This window comes from Copadichromis virginalis, linkage group LG6, assembly GCF_057382275.1.
Source record: "Copadichromis virginalis isolate Kocher_CV1m ecotype Utaka linkage group LG6, C_Virginalis_male_GT1.1, whole genome shotgun sequence".
In the NCBI taxonomy this organism is placed as follows: Eukaryota; Metazoa; Chordata; class Actinopteri; order Cichliformes; family Cichlidae; genus Copadichromis; species Copadichromis virginalis.
This window is the reverse complement of record NC_140623.1, coordinates 23,314,951-23,330,182: the sequence shown is the minus strand read 5'-3', so window position 1 is coordinate 23,330,182 and position 15,232 is coordinate 23,314,951. Positions and strand designations below refer to the sequence as shown.

At 44.9% G+C, this 15,232-nt stretch overlaps 1 protein-coding gene across 1 annotated transcript in view; it reads right to left on the bottom strand.

Moving 5' to 3' along the window:
- The window catches only part of dlc1 (DLC1 Rho GTPase activating protein), an 85,134-nt gene that overhangs the window by 7,293 nt on the left and 62,609 nt on the right, over positions 1 to 15,232 (bottom strand). Inside the window, exons 6-10 of the mRNA XM_085459295.1 lie at positions 8,707 to 8,778; positions 7,297 to 7,378; positions 6,152 to 6,215; positions 2,557 to 4,202; positions 1,242 to 1,421 (exon numbers count right to left, since the gene is read on the bottom strand). Coding sequence (XP_085315421.1) covers positions 1,242 to 1,421; positions 2,557 to 4,202; positions 6,152 to 6,215; positions 7,297 to 7,378; positions 8,707 to 8,778 — 2,044 coding nt within the window. The remainder of the gene's footprint in view (positions 1 to 1,241; positions 1,422 to 2,556; positions 4,203 to 6,151; positions 6,216 to 7,296; positions 7,379 to 8,706; positions 8,779 to 15,232) is intronic.

The following is a 15,232-nucleotide window of genomic DNA, read 5'->3' as shown; positions in this document are numbered from 1 at the left end:
ATTAGGCCTTTTATCACACAGCGCTTGAGCCTTTTATGTGTGTGCAAGGCGAGTGTGAAAGTGAGCGAGTGCAGAGGTCCATCTGCAGGGTTACGGGGGGCGTGGGTAAAAAGGTAAGGGAAAAATGGGGATCGTGGAAAGGAGATGTACAAACCCGCTACTTTGTACATCTCCAGTCGACGTCCGTCTCCAGATTTGTCACTCTGGGCGAGCTTGTGTGCAAGGATTTGGTTCCTAGTGAACAGCAAGTCTCCATCCACAAACCCAGAGTTGAAACATGCAACCCTGACCGTTTCACAAGAATGTGCCCGCAGATTTATGGCTGAGTATCTGTCTGCATGGGTGTGAGTGTGTTTTGCACAGAGATGTTATGCGTGACTCAGGACAAGTGCGTCTTTGTAAGTGCTGGGGTTCACAAGACTCGGAGTGCTTCTTAGAAGCACGGTTTAGAAAAAAAAAACAAGAAGAAGAAAAAAAAAGAGCATGTTATGATCCCGGGCAGAATTCTGACTATGTTGTGGGCCTCCAGTGGCCAACAATTGGACACTGTCTTTCAGTGAGCCTCGACCTGTCATAAGACTGTCATAATGCCTTCTATTCCCGTTTAAAAGAAAGCCTCGAGCAGAAAAATAACACAGAATTAATGTGATTTTTCCACTTCTAGTCATCTTTTTTCCTTAACTTTAGCTTCTTCAAAACAGCCAATTCTAGGTAGCACTTTGGCTTATAGCAATTTAGCACAATGACACTTCAGTCTACTGTAATGTGAAGAATGTTCAGTGACATTCAGCTGCTTTCATTTCAGGGAATTACATTAGCCCAGACCTTAAGCTTAGAAGTGGTACAGAAGATAGCTTGGAAGGACAGTTATTGCGTGCAGCTCTTTTCAGCCTCGAGCTCAACACCTCGCGTGTGAACTGCCATGATTGCCCCGTTGAGAAAAAGACTATGTACGCCCCTTCCCAGCAATTATGGGCCTGGGAAAAGAATGTGAAACCCAACCTCTGTGGACAGCCATCCCCACACTATACAACAACCTGCAGATGGAGAGGATTTGGAGATGGGTAGGATTGAGAGGGTTAATAGCTGGCTGAATGGGTATATTAAAGGGCATTACTTAGAGGAACAATATGGCAGTGGCAGAAGCCATTTCACATGAAGCTTTAAAAAGAAAGAAAAACACTTCTTAATGCTTTCACCCTCCATTTCCCGTCCACAAGCCTTCCCTACAGTCCACTCACCAACTGAAGCCATGTTTGTTTGTAGGAGTGTGTTTCTCCAGTAGAGCAGTGAGCTGCAGAAGGGAGAGTTTCTGCAGCAGATTCATCTGTAGCACAGACTGGCAGCTAATCTGAAGCTGGGCGGAGGCCAAGCTGGGCCGATGGGAGTTCTGGAAGCTGGGCCAGCGGAGTTTCTGTGGTCTGGAGTACATCGGAGAAGAGCAGAGCACAAATTGAGATGTGAGAAGAATACTGACGATTGAGAAAGAACAAGTTTAACCCTCGGGATCTGCCTCATGCTTTTGTTCATGCATAAACGTTGACAATAAAACCCACGGCCACACACAGTATTTGTAGTTGTTATGTGCCAAGTGATCAGTTTGGGGATTACAAGGACTTATGTACACATCAATCAAGAGATTGTCTTTGAGACTAAAAGCCCGCCGAACGTAAGTCTGCCTGTGAATTCCTGAAAGCACAGGAACGGTCCCCATGGAAACCAAGCAGCATTCCAGAGCGCTCGGTAGCATTACATAAGGAGAGAAGTCTCAGCGTGTCCCCCTGTTTATCCTATGCTGTCACTTTTTATGTAAAACTCTTTTTGTTGGTACCTCAGTGCTGCATTCAGGTTTGCTTTGTCCTTTTACAGAAGAAAGACTGGCAGCATGAGACTTTCCACTTAGTATTAAAACTAAAAGTAGCACATAAAATTTTTCTTATATAAAAATATGCATGAAATTGTATTTTTGAGAATGGCTAACAGTGTGGTCTGGGAATTATTTAGAGTCAAAGTTGCTGTTTAATCTAGAGCAGGAGTATGAAATGGACCTGAGGGCCAGAACTGGCCTGGCAAAGACTTCAATCTGGCTCACTCCATATCTTAAGAAAATATGTGGAGGAGAGCATAAATTTTAGACTTTTAACTGTAGTTTTGGCTCCAAATAAAGATTCCCCCCACAGTTATTTATACAGCATTTCTTTATCATGTAGAAAAAGAGACATTGTGTTGAAACTGCACTTCTTTTTCTTACATCTCAGGTATTAAAAGTGTAGTTAAACTTCTTTACATTGATAAAAAAAGAGGGGTTTTACTGCTCGACCCACTTAAAATCAAAGTGGGCTGTATGTGCCCCATAGTGTAAAATGAATTAGACATCCCTGATTTAGGGACTATAGATATAAATGACCACATGTACTCTAACCTGGCATGTTTGCACCTTACTATAAAATGTAAGGATTTCAAACCTCTGATTTTTTTTATTAAAATCTGGATGAACCGACCCTTCATTGATGATCTGCATTTGTAAAAAGATGGTTTTGAATTTTCTTCCCTCACCTGCTGGTTCGGGTTAGAGATGCTCCGACACCAGAGTCTCTTCTCTCCCTCATTCCTTCCTCCCCCTCGCCCAAGGGGTTTCCTGTGCTGTCTTGGTCGCTTCCGTTCTCGGCCTCCTCCAGGCGGTTCTGCAGAGGAGAGGATGGGCACGGGGAGGCCGAGTCCAGTGCTGAATCCGAGTCGCCTTCTTCCTCCTCATCTTCCTCCTCCTCCTCTTCACCAGCCGCATCCTCAGACCAGGCATTAACGAAACGCTGCAGGCCGCTGACGTGTTGAAGCACTTCCTCTAATTTGTGCTCATCCCCCTCTTCCTCCTCTCCCTCCACTCTCTCCGTGTAAGGGACGTTGTCATAAAAACTCAGACGGCTGTCGACCGAGCCCGATGAGCCACGGCGTTGACGTCTGCTGTGCCGTCCCCTGAGGATCACAGAGTTTCCATTATCATTAGTGCGTGAACTCCCATCCTGGAGGGCCTTGGGAAAGGTTCCAGGCTTATGGCCTTCTGGTAAATAGAAAAAGATCATGCCCTCCTCTTCCTCTTCTTCTTCCACTTGTCTGCTGCTGTCTTGCACGCTGTAGTTGTTCTTGCGGTTCTGCTCATCAACTGTCATCCCATTACTAGCGTGGCAGGGGATGGGTGGGGCAGATTTGGGAGCTTGCTGCTGATCTGAAGCTTGCTGGAGGAGGCTGAAAGGATCAAAACCTTCCAAATACATGCCCCCTCGCTTACTGGAGGTCGCTGCCGCACTGTGGCTGCGAGCTCGAGTCACTGGGCTCGGCGTGCTCACCGCACTCCCGCTGCTAGCTTCCGACTGGCTGCTCCCAGTACTTCCAGTACTTCCGTTGCTGGTCTGAGTGGAGTAGGATACAGAGCGATTGCGGTTAAGTGTCATAGTCTGGGTATTATTGCGATGGTGATTAAGATTCTGGTTGAGGTTGAGACTGGAGATGTCCACGCAGTTGAGCCTCCGCAGTTTGTCATCATCGAGACCCTCTTTGACGACAGGGCCGCTGATTTCTATTTTGCCTCCGCCGGTGCCCCCCTTCTTCTTTCTCTTAGAGGAGCTGCCACTGCGGAGCCGCAGACTCTCCATCCTCTTGAGAAAGCTCTTAGCTCTCGAACGTGTGCTTTTGCTGCTGCCGGATCCTCGGTCCAGACTTCCCCCTCGTCCGGCGACCCCCGTCTTTACATCAAAGGTAAACTGCCTGAGAGTCTCTAGGGGCGATGGAGGCAACCCGTCAGACAGAGAGTCCTCATTAGCACATCCTGACCCACCCGTGCCTGACGATGAACACATGCTAGCTATTGAGCTGGCACGGGTGGCATTAGGGGGCACAGCTTCGTTTACCAGAGCAGCACCGTGGGTCTTCTCTTCTCCTCTCCCTCCACTCCCACTGCTGTGGATGGAGCCGACTTCGGGCTGTTCACTGAGGTCGGTCAGCACACTCTCCGAGCTGTTGCCTTCTCGGAGGGTGAGCTTGCCCTTCTGGGATGCTTGGTCATTGGGAAAAGGGGGCTGGCAGGCATCTGTGGGCAGCGCGGAGAAAACCTCCAGCTCATCCATCCGAGACCAGCGCTTGCTGTCCCTCTGGAAGGTCCAGCGTCCACTGATGGCACAAGGCTCATCCTCATCTGAGTCCTCACTCTGAATGAATAAGGGGGCCAAGGAAGGGAGAGGGGAGAGAAAGGAATAGCAAGAAGAGAAGGGGAAAAAAGAGAGGGAGGGAGAAAAACAGTTGGTGACATTATTCACTGCCACATTTTCCACTTCTTTTCCAGTATTCCTCACCTTGATCCAGGAAACTTTCTGTAGTTATGGAACTTATTTTAGAATGGATCTAATTTTAACCTACATGAAATATAATTATATACAATGGCTGTCAAAAGCTTCCATAACACAAGGCCTTTTATAAGAAGACATGTATAAATTTCAGCATGAAGCATGAGGTAATTATATTCATGGTCAGTCAGAAAACCTCAGAAAAATAAGTAGAATAAATTGGCCATTGCTGAGTCACATTTAATGTATATGAACCATTACAAAAATGCACACACCTCCCCCAGTTTGGTTAATCTGTCTCAGACCCCGAAGGGCGTTGAGGAAATTCCATTTTGACCCCATAGCTCTCAATGTAGCCGGCCAGACTGGGGTCACCCCCCGCCTACACCCACCTACACAGTCGTTATCTGATTGTGCACAGGCACTCATGGTTGGAGAGTAAAACAAGCGCCGTCACTGATATATTTTAAAATTTCTTATACAACCCACCTACAAAACTGGCGTCTATAGTATACAATCCAAGTCAAACACAGGCCTCAAATCTAAAATCTGAACTCATTAGAACACCAAAAACTTATAAATGAAGTTCCTATATAAAGGATCCTGGAGATAAGCACTTTGATTGAAAAAGGAAAAAAAAATCATCATTTTCAGAGTTCACAAAGGGCTTTATTATAGGCTTCGTTTCAAATAAAAGTGAATAAAGATTGTGATCTATCCTGGTACAAAGAGGATTCACCTAAAAAGAACAATTTAGTAATTTTGGCGACACTGCTCTATACGACCGTAGCCTGTTTCTCCAGTTACTCCGGTTGTAATGAGAGGTAACCAGCACTCACTGGTGATCATAGCTGGAACCATTTTTTACTGTCCACCCAGCAAATCATACTGATTGATACGCTGATTGCCACATCAATGAGGTCGCAGAATGAAAGCTATTCTTATAATCATCGGACAGTACGAGCAAACCACGAAGAACGGGAGACGAGGAGATGGAGATTTAAGAGAGGGAATGTAAAGACGTGACGAGATCAATGCATTCCTAAGCTGTCTGGGCGTGGGGGTGGGAGGCTGTTGTCCCGCAAGAGCGGAGGAGTCGAGGAGGCAAATAACCTCTTTGACTCCTCTGCTCTTCTCTGTTGACTCCTGAAATGAAAGGTGACACAGAAAGGGTCATCCTAATGAATACCACCACGCATAGAACAAGGATCTTCCTATGTAGCCCTTAAGGGCATTAGATTTGGTTGATTTGTAGAAAACAGAGAAATTCTTGTCACAAAGTGACAGTGTCTGTCAGTCTAGACTTTCTGCTTTAATTGAAACATGAGTGGTCTAAAAGTGGGATTTTTACATAATTATCCAAAGGAGGAAAAACACTTTCCACTAGGACGGCTTCCTTAAAAGAGACATTTAAGAGCTGGTGTTGGTGGGGGTTTAATTGGTGCGAAAAACTGCTTGAAAACATGCCTTTATAATACCTCTGAAATCATTGAAAGATGTATAAATACGAGGAAGTATTTTAGAAGAGAGAAGGTGAGCATACTTTAAATGAATGGGGGAGTTTTGGTCAAAGAAACCCCTTCATTTAGACATTAAAGCTCTCCTCCCTTCCCCTACTATCCCACAACCCATTTGGTATAGAAATGAACTCAACAGGTGCCTTCTCATTAAACGAGATGAGAGAAAATGCAGCTTTGCCCTGTGGCCAAGTGCGAACTGTGGGTTGAGGTGAGGCGGTGCAACTGTGGATAAGGAGATGTGCAAAGTGGCTTTTCACAAAGGAGGGTAGTTCAAGTGCTTGCATGTAGACTTACTCTTTTTCTTTGTGGCGAAATCTCCAGTCTCATTAAAGCGCACTTATTGAGGGTGTTCAGTCTCCTGCAAACACAAACACACGCACAACTGGTTAGATTTGAATTGCGTGGGCTTTAAATATTAAACCTCACCAACTTTCACTAGAACACAAGGATGTGTAAAGGAAGGAAAGATGAAACAAGGCAAAAAGGAACTGCGGTGCATCCAGTCTGGCTAATGAGATGCGGAGGGATAATCCCTACGTGGACAGGAAGAGAAGGAGAGAGTGCAAAGAGAATGAAATCTGCTGGAGTGCCGACGCAACCTCGGGGAGGGGACAGAAAGATTATCCCTTTAGCCACCTGGAGAAGGGGGTCCAACCTCTGAAGAGCTCTTAGAGCAGATCATGTAACAATGGAGAGATGAAGTGATGGGAACTCAAGGATAGCTGCGGATGTGGGGAAGGGATGAATGCTGCCAAAAGAGGAGACACTGAGATGATAGCTTCCAGATGTATGGAGGAACACCTGCTGTGGTTTATTACTTAAGGATCGAGTTCTGATGAAGAGGCTGAGTCCATTAAAGAACCATTAGTTCCCTCCTCATATGCTAAAAAGGACGGCAGGGGGACAAATTGAATGCAAACCCAGTCGTCTTCAATGATAATTGCAACCATTTGGATCACTTCACATATAAAATGAAGGCTCACAAAGCTCAGAGCCTTTTAAATGTTTATGTTTTAGGGAACAATTGCAGTCTAATTTTTTTTGTCCCCTACAACATAAAAAGAAAGATGCAGTGATGTAAGGAGAAAGATATGTGCCTGGGAGGATGGTACAAAAGACTCTAACGGCTAAGATAAACCCTATCAGTCCCAGATAAAGAAGAAAATAAAGGCGGAAGAAGGTAAGAACATAGTGAAACCAAACAGGGAGGGGAAGTGCACGGTTGCTTATCGTGCGATTCTTTTATCTCATCGGCAACTTTCCAAAGCATGGCTCTTTTTGAAGTCGTGCCCTCATGGTTTCATCAGAGGGAAAAGTAGTGATAGTACAAAAAAGAGAGAGAGAGAGAGAAGATGATGAGGAACAAGAAGAAAGGAACATACCATCAAAAGAAAGATAAAAGGCGTATGAAGGGTTTTAAGCATGACTTGTAATCTCACCTGCAGAGAGCCTCAATAGCATCCCGATCGAGGAAGTCGTGGTCTTTGGTGACTGAAGAAATGTCAATGGGAAACTGGGCGTCTAAAGAGAGAGAAGTGAGTCAGGTTACGTGAGGGCATCTCCCTGCCACTGATTGGATCAGTATGTTCAGATAAAACTAAAAGATACCACCCTCAGCTCCAAAGACACCCACCTACTCAAACACCCACCTTCCCCCTCTCACTCCCACCCACCCATACAGCCCTGATTAAAAGCTAAAAGAGGAAGTAGCGTCTTAGTCGACCAAACAAACACAGCTGCAGCTTTCAGACCCAGCAGGCAGGGGGGATATGCAGCACAGGGGGAGAGAACAGGGGACTGATTGAAAAATGACAATAGGTACTCCAATGTGGCTCAGAGGTCCCGCTTCCTTTTCTGCTTCTCACTCTTTCTCTCTGGTCTACCTGAATAACAAGGTCACTTGTTCGCCCAGTTGCTGGGCTGGTAAAAGCAGAGTGAGTATGCCTTGAAATTCTGTCTTGAATGCCAAGAATGACCAACTGGATATTACAAGGTTTTCTGGAATGTCGGACCAACCCAAAATGGGACTGTTGCATCCAAACCCTCAGGGGTCACGTTGATAAGAAAATGCTATCATGGGGCCAGCACCTTTAACCTGTACTGTACTGGAGCAGGCCTATCAGTCTGCCTATCTTTAGTGGGGCAATAGTCTCGACGGCACAGACAATAAAGAATCTCTTATGGAAATAAGGAAGGGAAATGTGTGTCACGTATCAACAGAGCAATTCCTACTACTACTACAAATGAGTCAAGCGCAGTTTTCAGCACTTTTGTATTGCTTTTTTTTTTTTTGTCTGAAAGGTCTCAACACCTGTACAGAAACTCAAATAGGAAACCTTTCACAGTTAAGTGGAAATAAGCAGTGACCTGCTGACAATGGCAGCTCGGTACTGCTGTCATCATTCTGTAATTACATAAAGGGAACTGGTATGCCCCTGGCATGCAGTAGTATAGAAGACCTACAAGGAGTGAAGAATGTTTTATGTACTTTGGTGCTTATTTATATTTCAAGGGTCATGCAAAGTACTCTTTTTCAAGCAGTTGTCATTGCAGGTGTAGCTTTAGATGGAGCAGAAAGCTATAATTATATAGGTTACACTGTATTCAAAGCATAGGCAATGTTTGCAATACAGTACAGCTCGCTGGGGCTTACATGGATTTCTTTTCGGATGTAGAGCAAAAAAAAAAACCCCACACACATCTCATTTGCTCTTCTGTAATGTTAGGCTGTGTGTTTAAATTTTGAAAACTAAATATAAAAATTATTCTTATTGCAAAGTGATAAAACCCAAACCCATCAGTCATGTACCAGTTTTGAGCAGGCTGCGGTGTCTCCTAGTGTTCCTTACCTTCATAAAGTTGGGCATATTGCGGGAACCCTGCAGCTCGGAGCCACGTGCAGGCCTCTTTGGCTTCAATCTCTATGGAGAAGAACAAGTGAAACACACGTTAAGGGTTACAGAAGAACAGCATCATGTCAAAAAGCGTGTAGTAACATGAAAAGACATGAGCGTGGCTTTGGTAATAACATCACGAGTGTAAATGAAACATCATTTAATAAAGTTATCAAGTTTAAACACCAATCCAAGAAAACACTCTGGAACCCTCCAGCATGTTAGCAGCTTATCCAATGTGAACTGATTGACCTTATTAGCTATCTAACACTCCGTCACGCACGCCTCTCACATGTTTCTAGAGCTAAGAGCAACATACGTGCAAACTTCACACCATCACACTCTCAAGTGTCTTCCACTTAAGCTTCTTAGCTAGGTAATGCAGTGGAGTCACATATCTCTGACAGTAAACGTTGCCTAACCTTTTCCTCACGTGACACGAACAATGGTTGCCGTGGATCTGCATCCATGGAAAACATTTATTCTTTAAAGTATTAACATGTTACATTTTCTTTGCTTGTTGTCTAAGAGCATCTGTTTCCTCCTGTTACCATCACAAGTAAACTCGGAAGATTAGCGTGAGTATAGGAAAGGGAGTTTAACATTCAGATGTGTCATTCTGAGAGCTCGTACAGATTCTCCATAAAAGCCATTATTCCATACTTCTTAAAGGCTGACAAACAAATTCTCCCATAACTCCCTTAGAACACAAGCTGAGGTCTATAGTGTGTCACCGGTGCCACGAGGATGTCTCCTGTGAAAGCTTTTTAGATGACATGTGCCAAATGGCTGCTCCAATCGCCATAAATGCTTCATTATCCCTGCAGCTACCTGTTTTTAGACAGGAGACCAAAAGAAGAGTTTTACAGTGTCCTAGTTCCTAGAATGATAGCAAGTACACACGCAGATCAACCTTGAGAGAAACAAAGCCTGAGTGACAAAATTGGTAAATGGCCTGTATTTGTATAGCGCTTTACATAGTCCCTAAGGACCCCAAAGCGCTTTACACTACATTCAGTCATTCACACACTGGTGATGGCAGCTACATTGTAGCCACAGCTGTCCTGGGGCGCACTGACAGAGGCGAGGCTGCCAGACACTGGCGCCACCGGGCCCTCTGACCACCAGTAGTGAAGTGTCTTGCCCAAGGACACAACGACGAGACTGTCGGAGCCGGGGCTCAAACCGGCAACCTTCCGATTACAAGACAAACTGCCAACGTTTGAGCCACGATCGCCCCCGAGGCACAAAGCAAGTAAAAGACTTGGAGGACAGTCAAAAGTTCTTGCTTTTACAAACTGCTACACTGGCAAGTTTAATTGGGTTACTGTGTCTGGCTGAGTGTAATTAGCTAATCATAACCACCCGTAAAGAAACTGGATTTAGTGCATTATATCTTTGGTTCGCGCATTAAGCAGTTACACCTCATTTCAAAGCTAAATCGCTCCACACGTTATATATATCTTCCCACAAGAACACAAAAAGAGAACAACCTGAAAGGCAAGAAAAGTAACGAGAAACAGAGAGGTCAAGGAAGACTACAGCTGCAAAGGGTCTGGACTAAGCGATATGCCGACATTTACATACCAACAACAAGCCTAGACGGCAGACAAACCCACTAACAACAAGGTGTGACACGACCAAGACAAGAGTCTCCCCACTGCCACTGCAGAGGCTCCAACTTCCTTTAAACAACTACCATGACACCAGCGCGCACCGCAGTGTCAAATGGCACATTAACAACTACACTCCGGCGTTATTTGTTAAACGTGCGCTATTTTTCCTTGTGGATGTGAAGCTGTATGCCTGAGAAAAAGTGTGTGTGTGTGTGTGTGTGTGTGTGTGTGTGTGTGTGTGTGTGTGTGTGTGTGTGTGTGTGTGTGTGTTTCAGCTGAGTATTTTTGGAGCGTAGTGAACCCAGAGGAAAGTACAAACCAAGCAATAATTATACCAGCATTCTTGAAAGCAAGCAGTGCACAGGGCCAGAGATTCCTGTGCTCGCTCGTGTTTAAATGTGTGTGCACAAGTAAGTCTGTCTGTGTGTGTTTGCATTGACTAACCTCATGTTTAAAGACAAACCACTCAAAAGACAGTAAAGCTATTGAAATGCAAATTAGACATGCAAACACATGGTTGGCCTTCCAACCCCACGCCCCCCTCCAGTCCCCAGAAAAGGAGCTACGCGAGCCAATAAGTGCCTTTTGCTGGGATGCTATGCAGTGACACACCCTACTGGGCTAGAATGTGTGTCAAATCTATTTTACAGTGAGATAATGTGAACTTAGTGTGCCGAGGAAATAAAATAAAGACAGCAGCATTCACCCCGCAGATGGATCCGACTGAATAATATTTGTCACTGAGCTACATTGTGTCCATTCATTCACAGAGTAAAAGCAAGAATATTTTTGTCTTTTGTTTGGCCACAGGAAGTGGACAGGGGCATGGGGCATCTGGCACAAACATTCTTAACAATAGAGCAGCACCCACTTGCACTAACATGCATCTGGAAGAATCAAAAGCCGGATCAACAAAGCAACAAAAGGAATTTACAAGAATATCCCAGGAACTCAGGCCATAAAAACATCATCTTTAACCAGACCTCCTAGCCATTAACATTTATGTTAGCTTCGATAGAAAAAGATTTGAGGGTGTATTTCAAATTTTTTCTTCACTCACTGTCCACCCTGGTTCCCTAGCCCTGATCAGGGAACTACCTCACTTCCCCTTCCTGCTTCCCTCACAGGAAGAAAGCTTAGCAGCGTGCAATGGCCACCGACCACTTGGCTGTGCAGCCCTGCCTTCATTTGTTCCAGACCAGATAATAGACGGGGAGGCAGCCAAGACAAACACGGGCCCCGGCGATTGTGTGTACTTACCAAACGTCCTCGTGGTTAAAGATGGCTACAAAGCCACTCTAAACACATATCTTGCGGCACCCACTTAGAGCCTCAACATTGCAGTGAGAAAGCAGAAAAGAGAGTTTTATCACCCTGATAATGACCGCGTTATTCAGCACGCGTGTGCCAAGTCGGCTCAAGAAGGGATAACACATACAGAGTGAGTCAAAGGTTCAAAGCCAGTGGCACCACTCAAAATGCTACATGTCCTGGCAAGCTCTTTACATCCAGCTCACTTCACTTCTCATCATGTTCAGTCTAATTCCTGGAGGATTTATCTTCTTGCTTTTGAAGGAAACTTATTGTACACCACTCTATGAGAACTTTGTCACTTCGTGCCATTAACTCGGGGTGTGAATAATGATGCGATTCTCAACTGGAAAAGATAATTATGCCAAACGTCTCCCATGTTTGGCTGCTTCTTTTTTTTTAAGCCAGTTGCCACATGGTAGGTTTGGCACACTGTGGCCACTACAAGTGGGACCACTGATGATTAGTGGGAAAAAATAGGCCTGAAGCCAAGTATGATTTTTGTTTGAAAACTAAACAGGACTTTGCTGCTATAATACTTTGCTCCGTTTTGAATTTCAGTGTAGGGTGTGTTGTTTTTTCAGCTTCTAAGAACAAGTCTGAGAACCACTGGCGAGGTGACGGGCGCAGAACTTGGATAATCACAAGTTCAGAACAGACAAGAACGTCTGAAAGGAATGAGGCTTTGAGGTGACTTCGTCTAGACTTTCCAACAAATAATAAATATTCTGACATAATTAGCCACATTGATTTCTGAATCTTATAACCAAAAAATGAAGACAAGTCAGCTCCACACTAATCCTGACTGATATGAACAAGCAAAAACAACTCAGTGGGACACACTCCCTCTTGCTTGGAAAGATGAAGATGATTACAGAAGAACAGCAGATAACACAACTAATAAGATCCAAGCTGATGCTAATAGAGATTTCATATGGATCACGAGAATCTTTTCTCCTGCACATTGCCCAAAGCTAATCTGGTGAGCACCCAGTCAAGCTTTACCCACTTTCCCGAAGTATCAACTTCTAAAATTATCCACCACAGCTTTTCTTTGCTTTCCTTTTCCCTGCTCTCACCTTCATCTCCTGCGCTGTCTCTACTTATTTCAACTCTGCTCGCCACTTCTCTTCTCTCCCTTCCGGTAACAGGAAATTCTCACAATTGCCGACCACAGTCCCACCCCACCTCCCACCCCCAGTGCAGGAGGCAACGGGGTCTGGCTGGCTGAGTCTGAATGCTCAGCTCCAGTGGGAGTTTGTCAGCAGCAAGCAAACAAAGGATGCTGCTCCCCCACCTATAGCAAACTGGAGGTCAAGAGTCTCTATACAGTTAACAGTGATGCTGGGGCTTTGAAGCTGGCAGACTGAGAATAATGCTTGACTAACCACTGTTGTGAATTGAGGTGGCTTATCTTGAGTCATCTGATCACTGCTGAGTTTCCAAGTGCCCACTGCATAACAACCCAAAAAGCAGTCGTCAGATCCTAATGAAGTTCATTTCAGAGTGGGCCGTTCCAAAGGGACCGCAAAGTTGGTTTATATAGGTGATGTGATAAACCAGGCCAGACTGTGTGGCTGGCTCAGACGTAATAAGCAGAGCACCAGAGCCTGAATGCTGCCTTGCTTTTGTCCTTCACATAAGCACCGACAAGGATAAGCCTGTAAAAGACTTGAAAAAAAATTGAAATCACAACACACACATGTGAGAAAACCCAAGAACAACTGGACGTTGCAGATTTTTTAGCGTGACCAATGTAAAATCCCTCCTGTGCTCCACTAGTGGAATGTAAGGATGGACATTTTTTTTTCTTTCCTGATGGGTATCATGTTTTGTGATTCCACTGTGGAGACAGCTGGTGCTCACAGAGAAGGCCTGGCTGTTGGCTAAGTGATACGGTGCCAGGAATATTACCATCTGGCTGTTCTCAAACTATATCCCACTGACACAAACAAAAAAATAATCAAGTTACTAACATGCTCCATTCCAGTTATCAACCACCAGCTGGCGCAGGCATGCAGGCACGGATCCACGAGCACATCCACACGCAAACACACGGCTGTCCCAGATGGGTCATCGCAGCGCTAACCCCAAAGACCCCCTGACGACAGATTTATGCTCACATGGAGGGCCCTAGCCCTGGATCAGGTGACCAGGCATATTCAAAGCTTCTGAGAAGCTTTCAGCAACCAGATGACAGTCTACCTGCCTGCACCCCTCCCCTCCCTCCCTCCCTCCCCTGATAGCAATCCATTAACATACAGATCCCAGGACAGCCCAGTACCTTCAGCCAAAGGAAGGTGAGAGCAACAGCGAACATATGACTTTTCTCACAGGACATGAAGAAAACAGCTGGATGTAAATCTTCCAGATAAGGTCACAGCTTCTTCCTGTTTCACAAAGAATCCAGATGAAGCATGTTTCCTTCATTTAGAACAACCCCAGTCTAAGGTGGTTTACCTCATCCCACATAGGCTTGAAAAAAGAAAAGAAAATGTGGTCTCTTTTACACTTTTGACTGGATAGTCCTTCTATTCCTAGTTTGCATAGTAGAATGATATCAGCATTATACTATTCCTGGATTAGTGGTTACTGTAGATAAAGTTCATTCATCTTGCATCATAATGGCTGGAAATGAGTATATACTGTGTGTGCGTGCGCGCCTTTGAGCACGTTCTTAATGCCTTTATGGCTCAACTGAACCTCAGCGCTCATATCTGTTCCAAACCTCAGGCAGCTGATAAGAAGCCATGTGTTGGAACAAACGTTGAAAACGGCTGGGACAAAGGAGAAGCAAACAAATCAAGCTAAGCCTGACAAAACTAAACTGAAAACAGGACTTAAACAGCCACAAAGCACCCCCTCAATATCCCCCCTCCCCTGCTTTTCGCAAAAGGTCGGCCGTCAGGCAAAAGGCAGTTAAGCAAACTGGAGGCGATAGGATGGCACTACTGTCGCGGGCTGGTACTATACCCAGGATAATCTCAAAACCAATTCAATATCAATAAGGCTACTTGAAATAGGCACATTTTGGAGAAGGTTTCATCACCACTATCGATTCTAACAGTGAAGTGTGCGCTGCTCTGCTAGAAACTTCTCTTGGCTGAGCGCGTAAAAGGGTCAGTCTTACAGTAGGTTTTTGGTTATGTGAGAAAATAGTCCCCATTTAGTATTGTGGAGGTCACCGATAAACAAACATACGAACAAAAACAAGCAAACAATCAAAGAAACAACAACAAAAACCGGACATATTCAGAGAATTGTGAACAGAGGTCGGGACTCCGTACGCGTCAGGCTGTGAGAATTTCTGACAGTCCGCAGCGCTGCGCCCCAAAGACGGTTTATCCAAAACCTCCACTCAAAACTAAACCTGCAGTAAAAGTTTTAAATCTTAAATTCCGAAAATAACCTTTAAAAAGTGCACTTTTGGGAACTCTTCACTCCCCGACGAACAGGAAACCGCTTCACTGGACGGACACGTTATTCATACAAACTGAAAACCATCACTTATCTAAACGCAGTTCGGTGGATAAGAATGAAATGAACTTACGTGT